The sequence below is a fragment of the Gorilla gorilla genome, chromosome 23 (assembly GCF_029281585.2).
Source record: "Gorilla gorilla gorilla isolate KB3781 chromosome 23, NHGRI_mGorGor1-v2.1_pri, whole genome shotgun sequence".
Lineage (NCBI taxonomy): Eukaryota > Metazoa > Chordata > Mammalia > Primates > Hominidae > Gorilla > Gorilla gorilla.
This window is the reverse complement of record NC_086018.1, coordinates 39,828,830-39,846,897: the sequence shown is the minus strand read 5'-3', so window position 1 is coordinate 39,846,897 and position 18,068 is coordinate 39,828,830. Positions and strand designations below refer to the sequence as shown.

At 49.5% G+C, this 18,068-nt stretch overlaps 2 protein-coding genes across 5 annotated transcripts in view; both read right to left on the bottom strand.

Moving 5' to 3' along the window:
* The window catches only part of SREBF2 (sterol regulatory element binding transcription factor 2), a 75,196-nt gene extending 63,990 nt beyond the window's left edge, over nt 1-11,206 (bottom strand). Inside the window, exon 1 of one of the 2 annotated variants that reach the window (XM_019018465.4) lies at nt 10,097-11,206. In XM_019018465.4, coding sequence (XP_018874010.4) covers nt 10,097-10,493 — 397 coding nt within the window. In that variant the 5' untranslated portion in view covers nt 10,494-11,206. Of the gene's footprint in view, nt 1-9,428; nt 9,839-10,096 lie in introns of those variants that run through there. The other variant, XM_055374753.2, reaches the window with a different exon arrangement.
* A 95-nt stretch (nt 11,207-11,301) lies between these two features.
* CCDC134 (coiled-coil domain containing 134) overlaps nt 11,302-18,068 on the bottom strand; it is a 30,462-nt gene continuing 23,695 nt past the window's right edge. For 2 of the 3 annotated variants that reach the window (XM_063705017.1, XM_063705016.1), the window contains 2 exons: nt 17,631-17,797; nt 11,302-12,560 (listed from right to left, as the gene is read on the bottom strand). In XM_063705017.1, coding sequence (XP_063561087.1) covers nt 17,672-17,797 — 126 coding nt within the window. In that variant the 3' untranslated portion in view covers nt 11,302-12,560; nt 17,631-17,671. Of the gene's footprint in view, nt 17,798-18,068 lie in introns of all 3 variants that reach the window. The other variant, XM_019018464.4, reaches the window with a different exon arrangement.

Below are 18,068 nucleotides of genomic sequence, written 5' to 3'. Positions count from 1 at the left end.
TAGTGGATGCTGCCTACACAGTGATTTCAAAACCTGGTGAACGATCAAAAAGTAGAGATGACTACAGAAACAGTCAATAACTAATAAAGAACAGGATGAGTCACGTTCACTTAGAGAACATCAATGCATCTCAGTGTATCTATCTGGGATCAAGATGAAATGGTCTTGTATTCATTATCAAATAATGTGTCACTTGACAACAGGATTCATTCTGAGAAATGTGTCATTAGGCAACTGCTTCATTGTGCAAACATCAGAGTATACTTACACACACCTAGATGGTATGGCAATAGCTCCATTATAATCTTTTTTTTTTTTTTTTGAGACGGACGTCTCGCTCTGGTGTCCCAGCTAGAATACAGTGGTGCGATTTCAGCTCACTGCAACCTCCACCTCCTGGATTCAAGCGATTCTCCTGCCTCAGCCTCCCAAGTAGCTGGGATTACAGGCTCATGCCACCACGCCCGGCTAATTTTTTGTATTTTTTAGTCGAGACAGGGTTTCACCATGTTAGCCAGGATGGTCTTGATCTCCTGACCTCATGATTCACCCGGCTCGGCCTCCCCAAGTGCTAGGATTATAGGCATGAGCCACTGTGACCGGCCCCTCTTATGTTTTACCTAACTGGATTCTTGCGACAACTATGTCGGAGACAGCACCACCCTGGCTTTGATCCAACAATCCCACTTCTGGTAACCGCTCCTGCCTCTAGACTTGCACATGTGTGAAAGGAAGAATTTACAAAGCTATTCACTGCAGCATTGTTTTTAATAGCAAAAGACTGAAAATACCTTCAGATGTCCATCAAAAAAGGACTGATGAATAAATTACAGGGCATCATCAAATGGAAAACCATGCAGCAGTGAAAAAGTATGGGATGATCTATAAGATACATTGGTAAGCGGAAAGGAAAAGGCAAGGCACAGAAGAACAGGGCTTATAGCATGCTACCTTTTTCAGTCAAAAAGGAAAGCAAAGCAAAAACTAAAGTCAATATTTGTTATTAGCTTCTTTTGTAATAACAAATACATTTTGAAGCAGGTAAAAGAAACTAAAAATTTAATTACTTGTGAGGGAGCGGTGGGACTAGGCAGATAGTGGGTAGGGCCGGGAGCAAGACTTTTCATAGTACCTTTCTATGTATTTTATTTTGATTCATATGAATGTACTATCTTTTAAAAAAATAAAAATATTTCCAAGTTGTAATTCCCAATCACCATAGTAATTTGCAGCACTGGAAATGTTTTTAAAATGAAAGGGCTACAGCTGATAGTGTGTTACCCCGCTCAACTTGAAGACTCCTCTTTGGAAGATACACGCCCATGAACAAACTCCCAAGTGACTTGTTCACAAGTATTCATAACAATAGTGCTTGTGTTAAGAAAAAATTGCAAATGATGAAAATGTTCAACAGGTACACAGGTATGCAAGGGTTTGCCTATTCAGATGGATCACATTAGATTATATGGCTATTACACCTCAACTACTTCAACATACAGCAATCCCTATGTGAAAACACTGTGATATGTACGCAGATAAGCAATGTTCAGACAAGAATCCAGAAGGATACGGACAATTTGATATTTGCAAAGTTCTAATTGAATAAAACTGCTTGAGAATTTCCTTTTTTTAATTACAAATTTGAGGAGAGAAATGATCTAGTTGAGAAAGAAGCAAAAATATATATTTTTTAAAATGCCAAAATATGAACTGAATATGAGAGCTACATAAAAGCCTATTCAATGAGAGGCAAGCAGCATTCAAGAACATTAGGCGAAAGGCCTGGGTGTGAATGTGGGGAATGTTTGTCAAGGGCGAGGCCAAATAGACAGAGGAGGGAGGAGAAACCCAAAGGGACTCTAATGTCGTGATCTGAGCAACCCCCAAAAACATATCCCAGGAAATGTAACTGGATGAGACCAGGAGATAAAAATGGGTGGAAAATAAATAAGCTGTGGACAACAGCAGCTCTTTCAACCCAAACGTTAGCAACCCTCATATATACTCCAATGTCAAAACATACCTTATGTCTTTAAAAAGGTACAAAAGGGATGAAAAGCAGATCTGTGCTTCATCTCACTGAGCAGTTTTTCCAAAGCATCCCTCCCTGGAGAAATGTGAAGTCAGTTTCCACTCTTCTCCCACCTCTACCTCCTAGGGGTGTGCTGACCACAACCATCCCCAACTCTCACTCCTAGCTCAGCCAGTTGGCCACTCCAACTTTCCCAATGGTGTGAACACCCAGACTGAACTTGAGGTGCTTTCCCTCCCTCATTAGACACACCTTTACAGAGTGCCTATTCAGTGCCAGGTACTGCAGGGTACTCTGCCAAAGATGAAACTGGGTGTCTGCAGAGAGAAGCAAGCAGAGGCCCAAATCAGTGCCATGGAAAGGCTCAGGTACTGGAAGTTCCTCTGCAGGCTCAGGTGACAAGGAGGCTGATGGCAGGGGGACTGCATGAATTCAGGTATCAGACACAGCTCTCCAGAGCCCCAACAAGTAGGGACAGTGACTGTCGGCCCAGTCACATCAAGGCACGTTGTCATGGAATTCAGAACATAAAGACAGGATCCTAAAAGCTTCCAGAGAAGAAAACAGGTCACAGACAAAAAGGATCGAGAATGGAAATGGCATCAGATTTCTCTACTAGAAGCAAGAAGATAATCAGACAATGCCTTCAAAATTCTGACATAAAACTCTGTCCAACCTAAAATTCTAAACTCAGCCAAACTACCAAAGTGGAATGAGGTTAGTATAAAGATGTTTTTAGACAGGCAAGGCCTCAAAGAGTTACCTAAATGTACTCTTTCTCAGGAAGCCACTGGAGGATGTGCTCCACTAAAATAAGTGAGTAAAAATCAAGAACTGGGAAAGAAGAGCTTCAACATTGCCCCCAAGGGTGGTGGTTAGGGGTTGTCCCAAGATAAGTGAAGGGAGAGCAGACCTAAACCATAGCCATCAGATGGGACAGGAAAGAAAGGAATTGACCACCACATTGCAAGTTTCCATCACAAGATTTAGGGCAAATTAGTTACAGGAACATAGAAACTAAGCACGTGGGCCGGGCGCGGTGGCTCACGTCTGTAATCCCAGCACTTTGGGAGGCCGAGTCGGGTGGATCACAAGGTCAGGAGTTCAAGACCAGCCTGGCCAAGATGGTGAAACCCCGTCTCTACTAAAAATACAAAAAATTAGCTGGGTGTGGAGGTGGGTGCCTGTAATCCCAGCTACTTGGGAGGCTGAGGCAGAGAATTGCCTGAACCCAGGAGGCAGAGGCTGCAGTGAGCTGAGACCGCGCCACTGCACTTCAGCCTGGGCAACAGAGACTCCGTCTCAAAAAAAAAAGAAACTAAGCATGTGAATAAATGGGACTATTTATTATAAGCTCTTGGAAAACATAAACAACAAAAAATGTAGAAGATCTACCCAAGAGAAATGAACATATATGTCCACACAGCAACTTGTACTCAAGTTTGTAGCAGCTTCATTCATAATGTAGCCAGAGTAGAAACGGCCCAAATGTCCACCAACTGAAGAGTAGATAAAACAGAATGCGGTGTGTCCATGCAATGGAACACTACACTGCAACATGATGAACCTAAGCAATATTATGCTACCTGTCTGATTCCATTTATGAGTTGTCCAGAATAGGCAAACTCATCAAGACAGAAAGTAGATCAGCTCACTGAAAAAATTATTCTACTTTCTCCAAAGAGAACTACTTGCCTCCACCTGCCCATCTCCCACTCACCCCTGCTTCCTTTCTGCCTTGGATTCCCTCATCTGACTGTTCTGGCAAGGTTTGGCCTCCTAATACCAAGTCCCACGACTCCTTGCATGGCCTTGTCATCCTTGTTGTTCTCTGTGGCATTGTCTCCACCATCTACAGACTACTCCTTGAAAAGCTAACACTTTCCTAACCTCGAATCTCCCAGTTCTCTCCTCTTGACTCAACAGTGACTCTCTTCAATCTCCATCCCAGTTTTACCTTCTCCTAAGTATCTACATCTCATTTCCTACTGGATGACCCCCAGGCACCCCAATTTCAGCACAATTAAGACAAATTTTCATCATTTCCCCTAACCAGCTCTTTCTGCTGACTCCTAACTCCCCCAGTGCTCCAGGATCAAAGTCTTAATGGGATCTTAGAATTCTCCCTCTGCTCTGCCTTCAGGGACAAGCCTTCAGTGAGGACATGTCCTGTCACATCCCCAACACTCACTCCTTGCTCACCCAGTTGGCCACTCCAACCTTCCCAATGGTGTGAACACTCAGACCGAACTTGAGGTGCTTTCCTTTCCTCATCAGACACACCTTTACAGAACACCTAGTCAGTGCCAGGTACTGCAGGGTACTCTGTCAAACTGGGTTTCTGCAGGGAGAAGCAAGCAGAGGCCCAAGTCAGTGCTATGGAAAGGTATTTGAATGAGGGCCACTTCCCATCCAAATATGTCACCCTTCATCACCTCACACCTGGATGGCTACAGTTTCCCAATTGGCCTCCCTGCCTCCAATCTTCCTTGCCTATCACCACAGTTCAATATTCTTTTCTTTCTCTTTTATTTTTTTGAGACAAGGTCTTGCTCTGTCACCTAGGCTGGAGTACAGTGCCACAATCTGGGTTCACTGCAACCTCCGCCTCCCAGGTTCAAGCGATTCTCCTGCCTCAGCTTCCCAGGTAGCTGGGATTACAGGTGCCCGCCACCATGCCCGGCTAATTTTTGTATCTTTAGTAGAAATGGGGTTTCACCATGTTGGCCAAGCTGGTCTCGAACTCCTGACCTCGGGTGATCCACCCTCCTCGGCCTACCAAAATGCTAGGATTACAGGCATGAGCCACTGAGCCCAGCCCACAATTCAATTTTCTTAAAAACCCATGATTAATATGTCACCCCCTACTTGAAAATCTTCAACAATTCCCTTCCTATCTTCCATAAAACACCTTGCATCTACAGTACAATTTAGCTCCACCTCACCTCAGACCTCATCTTCTACTGTTTCCTCACACACACTATATTCCAAGAAATCTCTAGTAACCTTTCATTTCCAAAGGCAGCTTGTTCTAACTCCTCCCACATACTTGTCGGGCTGCTCCTGCCACCCATCTATTTGGACCCAGCAAAAAGGTCACCTCCATGACTGTTCCCTTCCTGATCCCAGTGGAAGAGGATCCCACCTTGCTGCCCTTCCAGAAGACCTGGTGTGTAATGGCACATGAGGTCCTTTCTCAAAATAGAGATATATAACACAAAATGAAATGGTAGACTTACTCTATTATGGGAAACCTGGGGGCCTGGGACAATAGGACGTTCTGCAGTAGTACAAGACCCCAGAGATCAACTAGCACACATGCTTTATTGGGTGCCTATAGTATTTTTTTTTTTTTAAATGAGCCAACATATAAAAATCTGGGTATTTCTTTCTTTCTTTTTTTTTCTTTTTTTTTGAGACAGAGTCTTGCTCTTGTTGCCCAGGCTGGAGTGCAATGGCGCAATCTCGGCTCACTGCAACCTCTGCCTCCTGGGTTCAAGCAATTCTCCTGCCTTAGCCTCCTGAGTAGCTGGGATTACAGGCATGCGCCACCACGCCCAGCTAATTTTGTATTTTTAGTAGAGACAGGATTTCTCCATGTTGGTCAGGCTGGTCTCGAACTCCCAATCTCAGGTGATCCACCCGCCTCGGCCTCCCAAAGTGCTGGGATTATAGGTGTGAGCCACCGTGTCCAGCATTTTTTTTTTTTTTTTTTTTTTTTTTAGACGGAGTCTCATTCTGTTGCCTAGGCTGGAGTGCAGTGGCATGATCTCAGCTTACTGCAACCTCTGCCTCCCAGGTTCAAGTGATTCTCCTGTCTCTGCCTCCTGGGTAGCTGGGACTATAGGCGTGTACCACCATGCCCGGCTAATTTTTGTATTTTTAGTAGAGATGGGGTTTCACCATATTGGCTAGGCTGGTCTTGAACTCCTGACCTCAGGTGATCCGCCCACCTCGGCCTCCCAAAGTGCTGGGATTACAGGCATGAGCCACTGTGCCCGGCCAAAAATCTGGGTATTTCAAATAAAAATCCAGACTTGGGCATCTCTTGAAAAACAGACACTGATACCTCTCTTCCAAGAAGCCTCCCTGGACTTCCGAATCTAAGTAGGCTAGCCCAGTCACACTCTATAATATGGCCCAATTTTATTTTGCTCACAGTGCCCTGCCTAAAGTGTTCATTTATTTTACTCAACTTGTATTTCCTCCATCAAGAATGTAAGCTTCCTGAGAGAGAAGACACATCATCTGTCTCGCTCAAGTTATCCTTTGTCCATCATGAATACTTAGAAGCCATTCAAGAGATGTGTTGAATGAGTAAATGAATGTGGCCTCCCTGAGCCCATATCCTTGAAGGGTACCAACGGACTGGAACACAGCAGACATTGTGGAATGAATGGATCCTTGCCTGCCTGCACCTCCTGGAGGCTCTCTAGGTTGCATCCACCCCTTATCCCCACCATACACATACAAAGGAAGTAAATGTACTCACCCTGCCTGCCTCTCCCCTTCCTCACCTGACCAGCTCCTAGAAGCATCCAGGCTGGCTATTTCCTTGATCTAATCCAACTCCAAACCATGTCCAGGACAATTAGTATCCTGCCCAGCCCAAGATCACTGGATCACTCAGGCATTCCACAAATATTTAATGGGCACTCTCACTGTGCCAGGCACTGTTCTAGGTTCAAAGAATTCAGTGGGAATGAAACGAAGGTCTCTGCCTCAAGGAGCTAACATTCAGTAATGGGAACACAGGGGTGAGAATCAAGGGATAATTTTATCTTCAGACCACTGACCTTCAGCCTGCCCAACTCTTTTTGTCCTCCAAGGCCCAGGTCAAGAGCCACTTCTTTGGTGTGGTCTTCCTGCTAAGCCAGCCTTTACCAAGCTACCCTCACTGCTGACTTTTACTTGTGCTGTGCAATTTTAAGCGTTCCATACTGGCACTAGAATTTCTCATCTCAAGCTCCATGAAGCCATAAAATTCTATGCTATCTTTCATGATTCCTTACAGCTCAGAAACCACAGCCAGCACTTGAATACTTGTTGATCAACTGAAGACATGGAACCACTTTTCCCAAACCTGGCCCCTAGGTCTCCTGTGACAAAACAGCCACATCTCTTCCTTGTGCGGTATATCACTATTTTGAGAAAAAGCCTTATGCACTGTTATAAACCAGGTCTTCTGGAAGGACAGAGAAGTGGACTCTTCTTCCACTGAGATCAAACCTAATGGACCTATGAAGCCACTGAACCACTGTGGTAGTTTCCAGAGGGTGGTAGTTTCCATTTTATTCAGAAATCTGTGGGGATAAGGACAGTATTAACCACTAGGTAATTTAAACTCATTACAAATTAAGACAGGGTTCGGTACAGTGGCTCATGCCAGTAATCCCAGCACTTTGGGAGGCCAAGACAGGAGGACTGCATGTGCCTGGAAGTTCAAGACTAGCCTGGGCAACACAGTGAGACTGGCTCTACCATATATATATAAATTAGCTAGGTGTGGTGGTACATGCCTTAGTCCTAACTACTCGGAAAGCTGAGCTGGGAGGACTGCTTAAGCCCAAGAGTTCAAGGCTGCAGTGAGCTATGATTGTGCTACTGCACTCCAGCCTGGGCAACAGCCAGACACTGTCTCTAAAAAAAATTAGGTGGCTCGGCCAGGCACGGTGGCTCGGCCAGGCACGGTGGCTCATGCCTGTAATCTCAGCACTTTAGGAGGCCAAGGTGGGCGGATCACCTGAGGTTGGGAGTTGGAGACCAGCCCGACCAACATGGAGAAACCCTGTCTCTACTAAAAATACAAAATTAGCCGGGCGTGGTGGCGCATGCCTGTAATCCCAGCTACTCGGGAGGCTGAGACAGGAGAATCGCTTGAACTCGGGAGGTGGAGGTTGCGGTGAGCCGAGATCGCGCCATTGCACTCCAGCCTAGGCAACAATAGCGAAACTCCGTCTCAAAAAAAAAAAAAAAATTTTAGGTGGCCCACACCTGTAATCCTAGCGCTTTGGGAGGCCGAGGCAGGAGGATCGTTTGAGCCTAAGAGTTTGTGCCTGGCAACATAGTGAGACCTCATCTCTACAAAATTCAAAAAATTTGCTGGGTGTGGTGGCATGCGTCTGTGGTCCCAGCCTCCCGGCTGAGGTGGGAGGATTGCTTGAGCCCAGAAGGTCAAGGCTGCAGTGAGCTGTGATTGTGCCACTGCATTCCAGCCTGGGTGACAGAATGAGACCCTGTCTCAAAAAATAACTAAATAAATAAAAATTTAAATTTAAAAATCAGATAAACAAAATAAGACAAATAGGAATTGATCATGGAATAGGAATGCAAAATGCACATGAATTTCTTTCTGTGCCCTTGCAGGTAGGCAGCTATAGACATAACAGTACTTTCTACTGGCTGTGTAATCTTCAGTAAATCAATGAACCGCCCTGGGCCTCACTTTCAGGATCTGTGAGAGGGAGATGACAAGTATAACAGTTCTCTCTACCTGACAGGGTTGTTAGGAAGATTGAGAACATTAACGTGTATAACTGTTTAACACCGTCTGGCACAGAAGTTCTCAAAACATGTTAGCTGCCCTTGCTATGTTCCCAACCCCCACCTACCCCATCCCCCATTTGTTAACCCATTTCTGTATTTAGAAGCACTTAGCAAAGAGTCTGTGGTTAGAACTGGGGCTTCAATTAAGGGTCTTATTACACTGCCCACATGACCAAAATGGAAATCAAGGACAAATCAAGGGGAGAAATATTACAAAAGCAAAATGGGAAAATGGCAAACAGATCCTTTTCAATTAGCTGCTGCATTTATCTCTTCCCCCAAAAGAGAATCTTCTGCTGCTTCTGTTTCTTCATCTGCACAACAGGGATGTAGCCATCATACATGCCTGCAAGGCTGTAGTGAGATCCTGGACATGAAAGCATTCTGAAAACTGAAAAGTACAATGCACCTGTGTTTCTGCCTAAGCTCTCTAAAGTGAGTGGCCTTAGATAAGTCAACATCTCCTGGTCTCGGCTTCTTTAATTACCGTATTAAAATAGAGGTAATAAGAGTATCTCACAGGATTGTTGTGAGGAAGAAGTGAAATAATACAAAGCATTTTGGGGCCTAAACGTAAGAGTGCAACTATCCAGTTAATAAGATTACTAGCCTAGTCAACTGGACTCTTTCTTGAAAGGAAGGGTATAAAAAAACCAATACTGGCCAAGGAACTGCAAGAACTAGGCTCTAACCAGCTGGGTGACCTTGAGCAAGCCGCTGACCCTCTCCAAATCGTGGTTCCCGTGGTCGCAAAATTAGTATTTTAAGAGTGGATCCCTGGGCTCCTACCAGCTCTTCCACTCCGCTGTTAAGGCGCTGGAACAAAGGCCACCCGCTCCCCAGCCCGTACCCGAGGGGCCACAACTCAAAATTCCTTCTGCTCAATTCCCCTTGCAGCGTGACAGCAGGAGCGCCCGGGTCTCCATCCCGGAGAGATGTGTCCACACTCCGCCGCCACTGCTCTCTTCATCAGCAACTTGCTTCTGCAGTCGCTGCCCAAAGTTTCGCAGAGCACCCGGCGACCTGGCCGTCGGTCAATCCTGAGAAGCCCAGGGATTCGGGGCGCGGAGACTGGGGGCTGGGCCCTGGGAATCCCAAAGCCGCCCCCGCGGCCAGGAAGGGAGTGACAGGTGCGACGCGCGGTCGCGGGCGGCGGGAGAGCGGACCACGGAAACCGCGTGTGGGCGCGCGAGGGAGGCGGCGGCCACGCGCTCTCCTTAGGCCGCTCCCTGAGACGCCCCCGCGACGTCCCAGGCCCCGCGCTCTGAAACCCGCGACCCTCGCGCCGCTTTCGGCCCCGCGGCGCCCCAGATCCCACGGCCTCCCGGAGCGGCGCAGCTGGGTCGGGCTCACGCTCGCAGCGCCGGAAGGGTTGAGGACCGCCGGGGGCACCGTGCGCACCGGGTTCTTCCCGCGCGAGCCGGGGCTGTCGGGGGTGGGCGCACGCGCACCCGGGCGCGCCGCCGTAACCCCTTCCTCCCCGCGCGGCCCCCGCACTCCCACCCACCCACCACTCACCGTCGATGTCTCCCAGGGTCAGCTCGTCGCCCAGCTCCGTGAGGGTCTCCATGGTCTCCAGACCGCCCAGCTCGCCGCTCTCGTCCATCGCCCGGCTCAGCGCAGAAGCCCCCCTGCCGTCCCGCTCAGGGAGACGCGGGGGCGGTGCCGTCGCCACCGCCCATGACACCCGACAACCCCCGCCCGGCACCACCTCACCGACGGGTGCCACCCGCCGCCATGTTTGCGTTGCGCCCGGGCGCCGCACAGAAAGGGCGGGGCGGGATTCCCCCGCCCCAGCCCGCGCCCCCTGCGGCCCCGCCTCCAGGCCGCGCGCCCCCCTGTTTGTTGTCAATGGGACCAGGCTCATCTCAGCCAATGGGCGAGCGAGGCGGTGCGTGGGGTGATGGCGCGTCATCGATCAGCAGCTCAGATTTGCATAGTTCGGTCCCTCCCCTCGCGGCCTCCGAGCGAATGCCTGGAGTAGCCGTCCGGTCATCATCTTAACCTTCTCCGCCTTGTTTAAAGGAGCCGCTGCCTTGTCCGTTGGATCTCCGCCACACGCAAGTCCGTCCACTGGCCTGGGAGTGAAGGGTTAACAGGCCACCCTCCACCTGCGACCGCTGGCCGCCTCCAGCCCTGGCTGGGAGCACATTACGTCATCTTCCCGGCCGCCTACCCCCGCCCTGCCCGCCTGAGAAAGCCAGCGGAGTCAAACCTGGACCCCAGCGCTCGGGACCGGAGTCCGGGTCATCCAAGTCCCGCTTCTCCCAGCCTCCTTACAAAGGCAGGCACGGAGGCTTGACAAGGTTGCAGATGGTCCCAGGGCGGTCAGGATTTTACGTCTTCTGCTTTGCACCCGCCCTGACCTCGCTCTTACTCCAGTGGTCCTCAATCTCTGGCACCTCGGAACCACTGAGGACCTGAAAACCACGCCAGTGCCCAGGCCCACCAACGGCCTCCTGAGAGGGGGGCCTCGGGCACGAGTTTTTTGAAAAAGTTCCACCGGGATTCTGAAGTGCAGCCCACCCACTCCTTCAAGCGCCTCACTGCCCCATCTTGCAGCTGGTCGTGTTGTAAACTTCTAGGAATTTATCCAAAGGAATAAAAATTACAAGTGCTTAAAGAAGTGCTGTAACTAGGAAGAAGTGCTGTAACTAGGAAGAAGTGAGAATAAGGAAATGAATATGTAAATTACATCCACACGATGGAATACCATGGGATCATTAAAAATTACGCACACAAATGTATATTTATTAGCAAGAAAAGGCGTTCACAATATATTGATAAAAGGGAAAAGTAAGTTTCCTGCCAGTTTGTGAGAGGCAGCTGTTGCTTAGTGATCAATAATTAAGAACACACAGGCTGTGTGGAGGCAGACACATGAATCCACTAATTCACTGTGACCTTGGGCTAATTGTTCTAAGCCTCAGTTTAGTCATCTCTAAAATGGGGATAAAATAGCATCCCTCATAGCTGTGGTTAAGTGAGATTATTTGCACATTCAATTGACAATATTTACTGAACATCTCTGTGGCAGGGAAACAAATGGTTCCTGCCCTCTGAGAGCTTCCAGTCTAGTAAAAAAAAAAAAAAATCAGAAATCCCACACCCGTATTAAACATAAAAATAAATTACAGATGATGGTACAAGTGATCAAGGAAAGGTAATGGATGTGATGAAACTAACAAGGGCCCTGACTTGTGCTGTCAAGAAGCCTCTGAAGAAGTGACATTTAAGATGAAACCTAAAATTATGAGAGAACTGCAGCTGTTATAGCCAAAGGGGAAATGATGACATGGACAAAGGCCTCGAGGCAGGAGGAGCTGCTGGCAGCCAGCTCTCGGCATAAGCTTTGGCATACAGTAAGTGCCTTGCATACTGCTGTATTGCAATTGAAAAAATAAGGATCTGGCCAGGTGCGGTGGCTCACGCTGGTAATCCCAGCACTTTAGGAGGCAGAGGTGTGCAGATCATTTGAGGTCAGGAGTTGGAGACCAGCCTGACCAACATGGTGAAACCCCGTCTCTACTTAAAAATACAAAAATTAGCCGGGTGTGGTGGTGCATGCCTGTAATCCCAGCTAACCGGTAGGAGAACTGCCGGAACCTGGGAGATAGAGGCTGCAGTGAGCTGAGATCATGCCACTGCACTCCAGCCTGGGAGACAGGGCAAGACTCTGTCTCAAAAAATAGAAAGAAAAAATACAAAGAGAGTCCGGGCAAGGTGGCTCACGCCTGTAATCCCAGCACTTTGGGAGGCTGAGGTGGGCGGATTGCCTGAGGTCGGGAGTTCGAGACCAGCTTGGCCAGCTTGGTGAAACCCCGTCTCTACTAAAAATAGAAAAATTAGCCAGGCGTGATGGTGCATGCCTGTAATCCTAGCTACTCAGGAAGCTGAGGCAGGAGATTTGCTTGAACCCGGGAGGCAGAAGTTACGGTGAGCAGAGATCGCGCCATTGCACTCCAGCCTGGGCAACAGGAGACTGCATCTCAAAAAAAAAAAAAGAAAAAAGAAAAAATAAGGATCTGTGTGCTCACCTGAAGGTTAAAAACGATGGAAGACCCAACAGCTGGCTGTCAGACATAGTTACAGGAGTAGTGAGATTTGGGGTGAATTTTACTTTTAGAGTGAATTTTACTTTCTTTTTGGCATTTCAGTATTGCTTAAATTACGTTCTATAATGAACATGTATAACTAATGAGAAACAGATAGTGTCTTATTTTTTGGGAAAACAAGACAACATTGTTCTCGTCATTGTTCACACACAGGGAGGCTGGTATAGAATACACCAGTCTTACCCTGAAAGACACAGAAAACTAAACCCTGCTCTGGACCCAGCACTGAGCAGGAAGGTGCCACCTTCAACTGTGCTGCCCAGTGGCTCTTGCAAGGCCCCTCACACTGGTGTGTGACAGGTACTCTGGGGGGATTCAGCAACAACTCCCATACAACTCACTCTGGCCCAGGGCACCCCCCACAACCCAGAACCTCAGTAACCCCCTCCAGAGGTGGCACACAGCACCTGCTCCCATAGTTCCCCACTGAACCTGCCCAGAGGCCGTGATGCCTCGCCAAGTGGACTGAAGGGGTACAACTGAAGGCTCAATAGAAATGGTGGAAGAAGGGTGGCTGGACCCGAACCTCAGGAAGCACTGATATTTTCCCTCTGGCCCTGGATCCCATGTAACTGAACATCTCTTCCAGGTGGTACCTTGCTCTGGCTAGCAGGAGGACAAGGGCTGGCTCTGAGAGGTAGAGCAGCTTTTGACAAGTCACTCCTCAGAACCTGAGCTCTTCATCTGAAAAGAGATGGACAGCCGGGCGCGGTTGCTTACGCCTGTAATCCCAGCACTTTAGGAGGCCAAGGCAGGCAGATCACGAAGTCAAGAGATCGAGACCATCCTGGCCAATATGGTGAAACCCATCTCTACTGAAAATACAAAAATTAGCTGGTTGTGGTGGCAAGCACCTGTAGTCCTAGCTACTCAGGAGGCTGAGGCAGAAGAATCACTTGAACCCGGGAGGCGGGGGTTGCAGTGAGCCGAGATTGCACCACTGCACTCCAGGCAGGCAACAGAGTGAGACTTGTCTCAAAAAAAAAAAAGAAAAAAAAGAAAGAAAGAAAAGGGATGGATTAGACTGGGTAACCACTATGTTTCGATATCTACCATGGATTGGGCACGTGCTACGGGTCACAGAAGATAATTTTGTATATGGTTTTTCATTTACTTCCTCTGACACTTTCCCCTTTTTCCCACAGCACCTGTCCTTTTCTTCCTCTTCCCCTAATCTTTCAGGATTCAGTTCAGATATTACTTCCTCTAGGAAGCCTTCCAATTGGATTAACCAAAAGCATGTACTCCACTGTTTGACACAGAGATGGGGTTAGAGAGGGAAATAACCAGTTTGGTTTTGGAAACATAAGCGACGAAAATTATCAGGTAGTAACAGGGCGAGTATTCAGCTTTTAGGTCTTAGAGAGTATGGCTGCCCAAAAAGAAAATAGAAACAGCTCCATAAAAAACTTCATGCCAACGGGGGCAGGTGAGGAAAGAAGAATCCGGAAGAGACAGTAAGCTCAGACTTGACAGCAGAGAACTACAACAACAAGCCTGAGAGAATCACCTCAAGGAGCTGTCAACAGCATCTCTCTGAGGACAGTGATGGGGAAGGGGAGGAAGATGTGGGACTGGAATAAGGAGAAGGGCTGTGGACCAGAGAGGTTTTCCCTCCCAGTGGACATCTGGCAATGTCTGGAAACATTTTTGGTTGTCATAACTGGGGGACTGCTACAGGCACCTGGTAGGGAGAGGCCAGGGATGCTGCTAAAATAGCCTGCAACACACAGGACAGCCCTCTTCACACTCACACACCAAACAATTATCTAGCCGCAAACGTTAATAGTGCCACTGCTGGAAAACGCTGCCTTAAAGGATATCAGGGAGCTCACAGACTCCCCAATGGTTCCAAAGACTGGGCCTAGCAGCTGAGTAGACAGGAGCAATGTCCAAGATCACACTGAAAACACCACTGTTGCCACCACTGGGCACCCTGGCACTGGTCACTGGACTTGGCATTAGAGCCACCCCTTCACTGCTGCCCCTGGTACCTGTGACCACTACCGCCACCAGCACGACTCCCACAGTGGTATATGCAGTTGGTAGCACTATAGTGACCTAACAATCCCAGCTGCAAGAGGCGGCTGGACAAACATGTGCCCTAGGGCCTTTACAGCTCAGGGGGTGGGCTCTGTCTGCAGTAAGACTCAGCAAGTGGACTTCCTGGAGCAAGTGACTATAACAATCAATAGTGGCAGTAAAGGGAGGGAGAGAGGGAGCGAGTGGAGTAGTTCTATTTGTTTCTTTGAAGGTGCCCATTTGAAGGCAGAAAGGACAGGATTAACCAGGTTGGAGAGAGGATGACGGTAGTAGAGGAAAGAGCCCAGGAGGAAGGAGGTGCCAGAAGGGGCAGATGAGGAGATAGTTCAAGACCAGGCCCCATTCTTTGGCTCTGCATATAGCAGGCAGTCAGTAAATACATGGGATGAACAAGGAACCATCAGAGAAGGGCACGCATCACTGAGAAGTCACTTAAATTCCAGGTTTCATCCTTTCAACCACTGGGCATTCTGAGATGGGGGGCCCAAGGAGCTGAGTGTGAAGAGCCTGGTTCTGATAACAACAGCTGGCAAGAGACAGCCCAGGCTGGTCCCAAGTTGCCCAGGTCTCGCCACCACACTGGGCTGGCTTCCCCATTGCTCTGCAGTTGCCCAGCTCTGCTTCAAATTATACAAATCCTGCTAATGACAGAGCCCATAGAAGTTATTCAGTAGAAAGAACCTCCAGCCGAAGCTGGACCCACCACTGACTGTCCTGAGGTATCCTTTAACCTCCCTGCCACCCCAAGAAAGCTAGGTCTGCTGCCAACCAGGCCTGGTTCTTAGAAAGTTTTTTCTCCAGCTAAGGGGAAAGCCAAGCACCTTCTCTGCTAAGTCAGCAACCACAACCACTCTCCAGTATGAAAAGGACAGCAACTGGCCTGGTCCTTCCGGCAGGGAAGAGCTTGCGGGCTGGTCCTGACCCCCAGCTCCAGCTGCTGGCACCAGGACAGGTTAAACAGCTGAGCCAGTGAATCTGACCCTTTCCCGTTGATGCAGGAAAATAGGGTCTGGAGGCAGGGAACATAAGGCCAATTCACGCTTCAGCTATAACAGGAAATATCCTCCCCATAGGGTATATGCTGTAAATGAATTTGTAAATTTACTTCATCCTTTCCATTTACATAGGGTGTACCTCAAGTAACCAATGGAATCCTCTAGTGGGTATTTACTCCCAAAAATTCTGTAATGGGCCCCTTGAGTCCCTATGCTCAGGCCCTCTCCCACGCTGTGGGGTATACTTTCATTCTCAGTAAAACTCTTCATTCCTTGCTTGCTTTGTGCATTTTGCCCAATTCTTTGTTCAAGACATCAAGAACCTGGACACCCTCCACTGTTAATGCCATGGCCCAGCCCTTTAGTTCACAGACTCGGGTGTCCATGTGGCTGGGGTCACACAACCTGAGAAGGGCAGGGTGGAGATGAAACTAGGTCTGTTGAGTCAGTCCCACCACACTGCCCTGCCTCCACTGCCCAGTGAGGGGCCCAGGTGGCTGGTGCAGTTCTGATGGGGAAATTTCTCCCAGCCCCCACACCCAGCTCTCTTCCAGCTGCTTCTTGTCCCCTTACTTCCGAGTAACTGATGGGTGCAGGATGTTCTGGGCCCTTCCATGAGGCTTCTCTAAGGCTTGGCTTCCCTTTGCTGCTGCAGCCTCGTAGGGAGGCCAGCCTCAGAGAAAAACAGGTTAGGGCTGGGCAGGGGATACAGACACCATCAAATTCATTTTGCCAATGAAGCTGCAGCACAGGGAGGGGTGGGCCAAGGCCAGTCAGCAAATCTGAAGGGCTAAGACTCAGATCTCACTTGTGCTCTGTCAGTGGTAGGGGGCTGGGTATCGAGGGGATCTGGGATGGTTTTCTCTGCTCCTTTAAGAGGCAGATCCTGACTTGGCAAGGTCAAAGAGGCAGAGCTAGAATTCTCACTAAAGCCCTTCCCTCCTCTGCTTGGGAGGGGCATGAGTGAAGGGCAGCTGCCCTACCCAGGGCCACATGCCCTCTGCAGCTTCCCTGCCCTGTGGCCTCCCGAGACGGGAAGCTGTCTGACCCATGCAGCTTAGGGCAGCCATTGCGGAGCACGGCCTCCTGCAGGGCTGCGGCCTGTCCCCCTGCAGCCCCCCACCCACAGGTTGACTGTCTTCCAGCGCTGCCAGAGAGAACAAGCTGACTTCCCTGTGCTTGCTCAATGACTGTCCCCAGACATCTGAGGACAGGGATCGTGTTGCTCCAAGGTCTTCTTGAGCTAAATGTTTCCCAGGTCCCAGGGCACTTCCAGGTCCTTTCCCAACACCAATCATTTGTCAAGGGCAGTGATGGCGTAGGACCAGGAGGCCCAAGCCAAGCCCCTTGCTTCTCTGCCCTGCCAGGGCCTGGGGCCCCTCCTGGTGGGGCAGAGGCATCCTCCAAGCTGTTTCTACATCCCTGAGGGGCCCTGGTCCCCTCACAGTGTCCCCACCAGCCTTGGTCGGTCCAAAGGGTCTGCTGGCTTTTATTGTGTCTCTGCAGAGGGGCTGGGACCTGTGCCAGGCAGCTCTGTGACACAGTGGGGCCAGCAGCAGGGTGGCACCCTGACCCGTGGCTCAGAACCTAGTTCTGCTGCTTCCCCACCAAGGGCAAAAGCCAGCTGGCCAGAGGTCTTCAGCCACCAACAGGGTCCAGGCAGGCATCCTCCTGCCTCCCCCAGCAGTCTGCACAGGGTCATATTTCCAGCATAAAATCCTCTGAAGGCCCCTTCAGCAGGAGGCCCCTGAGAGAAAATCCAGCCATCTGTGGCTCAGTCCCTTCAGCTGGGGCTCAGACCCAGCTCCAGGGGGCCGGGCAAATGTGGCCTCCCCTTCTGGAAGGGGCTAGCTGGTGCTCTCCACCACAACCACACCTCCACCTCTTCTTCCTCCCGACCTGCCTCCTCGTGGCCCCTTGAGCCCTGAGCTGCTCCAGGGCTATAACTCAGACTGGGATCTGGAGATCCTTGGGCCTTTTCGGATCTCTTTCCGCTTCTCCTCTTTCTTTCGGCGTTTCTCTTCTTCTCTCAGGGCCTTCTGGAAAGGGTCAGTGCTGGGAATGAACTGAAGGGAAGAGAAGAGCAGTCTGATTTAGTCTGTGGCAGCAAAGAGCCTGCTCTGAGCTAGGCCACCAGCGGGGTGTGGGAATAGGAAGGTTCCCTGGACACAGGCCCTGCCCCAGACATGGAGACAGTGAAATGGGTTTGGGAGAACTGCTGAGTGGGTGTTGGAAGATAAGCAGGAGTTTGCCAAACCAACGGCATGAGGAAACGGAAGGGTATTCTAGGTGGAGGGATGGATGCTGAGGTGGGAACCTACATGGGGCATCTGAGAA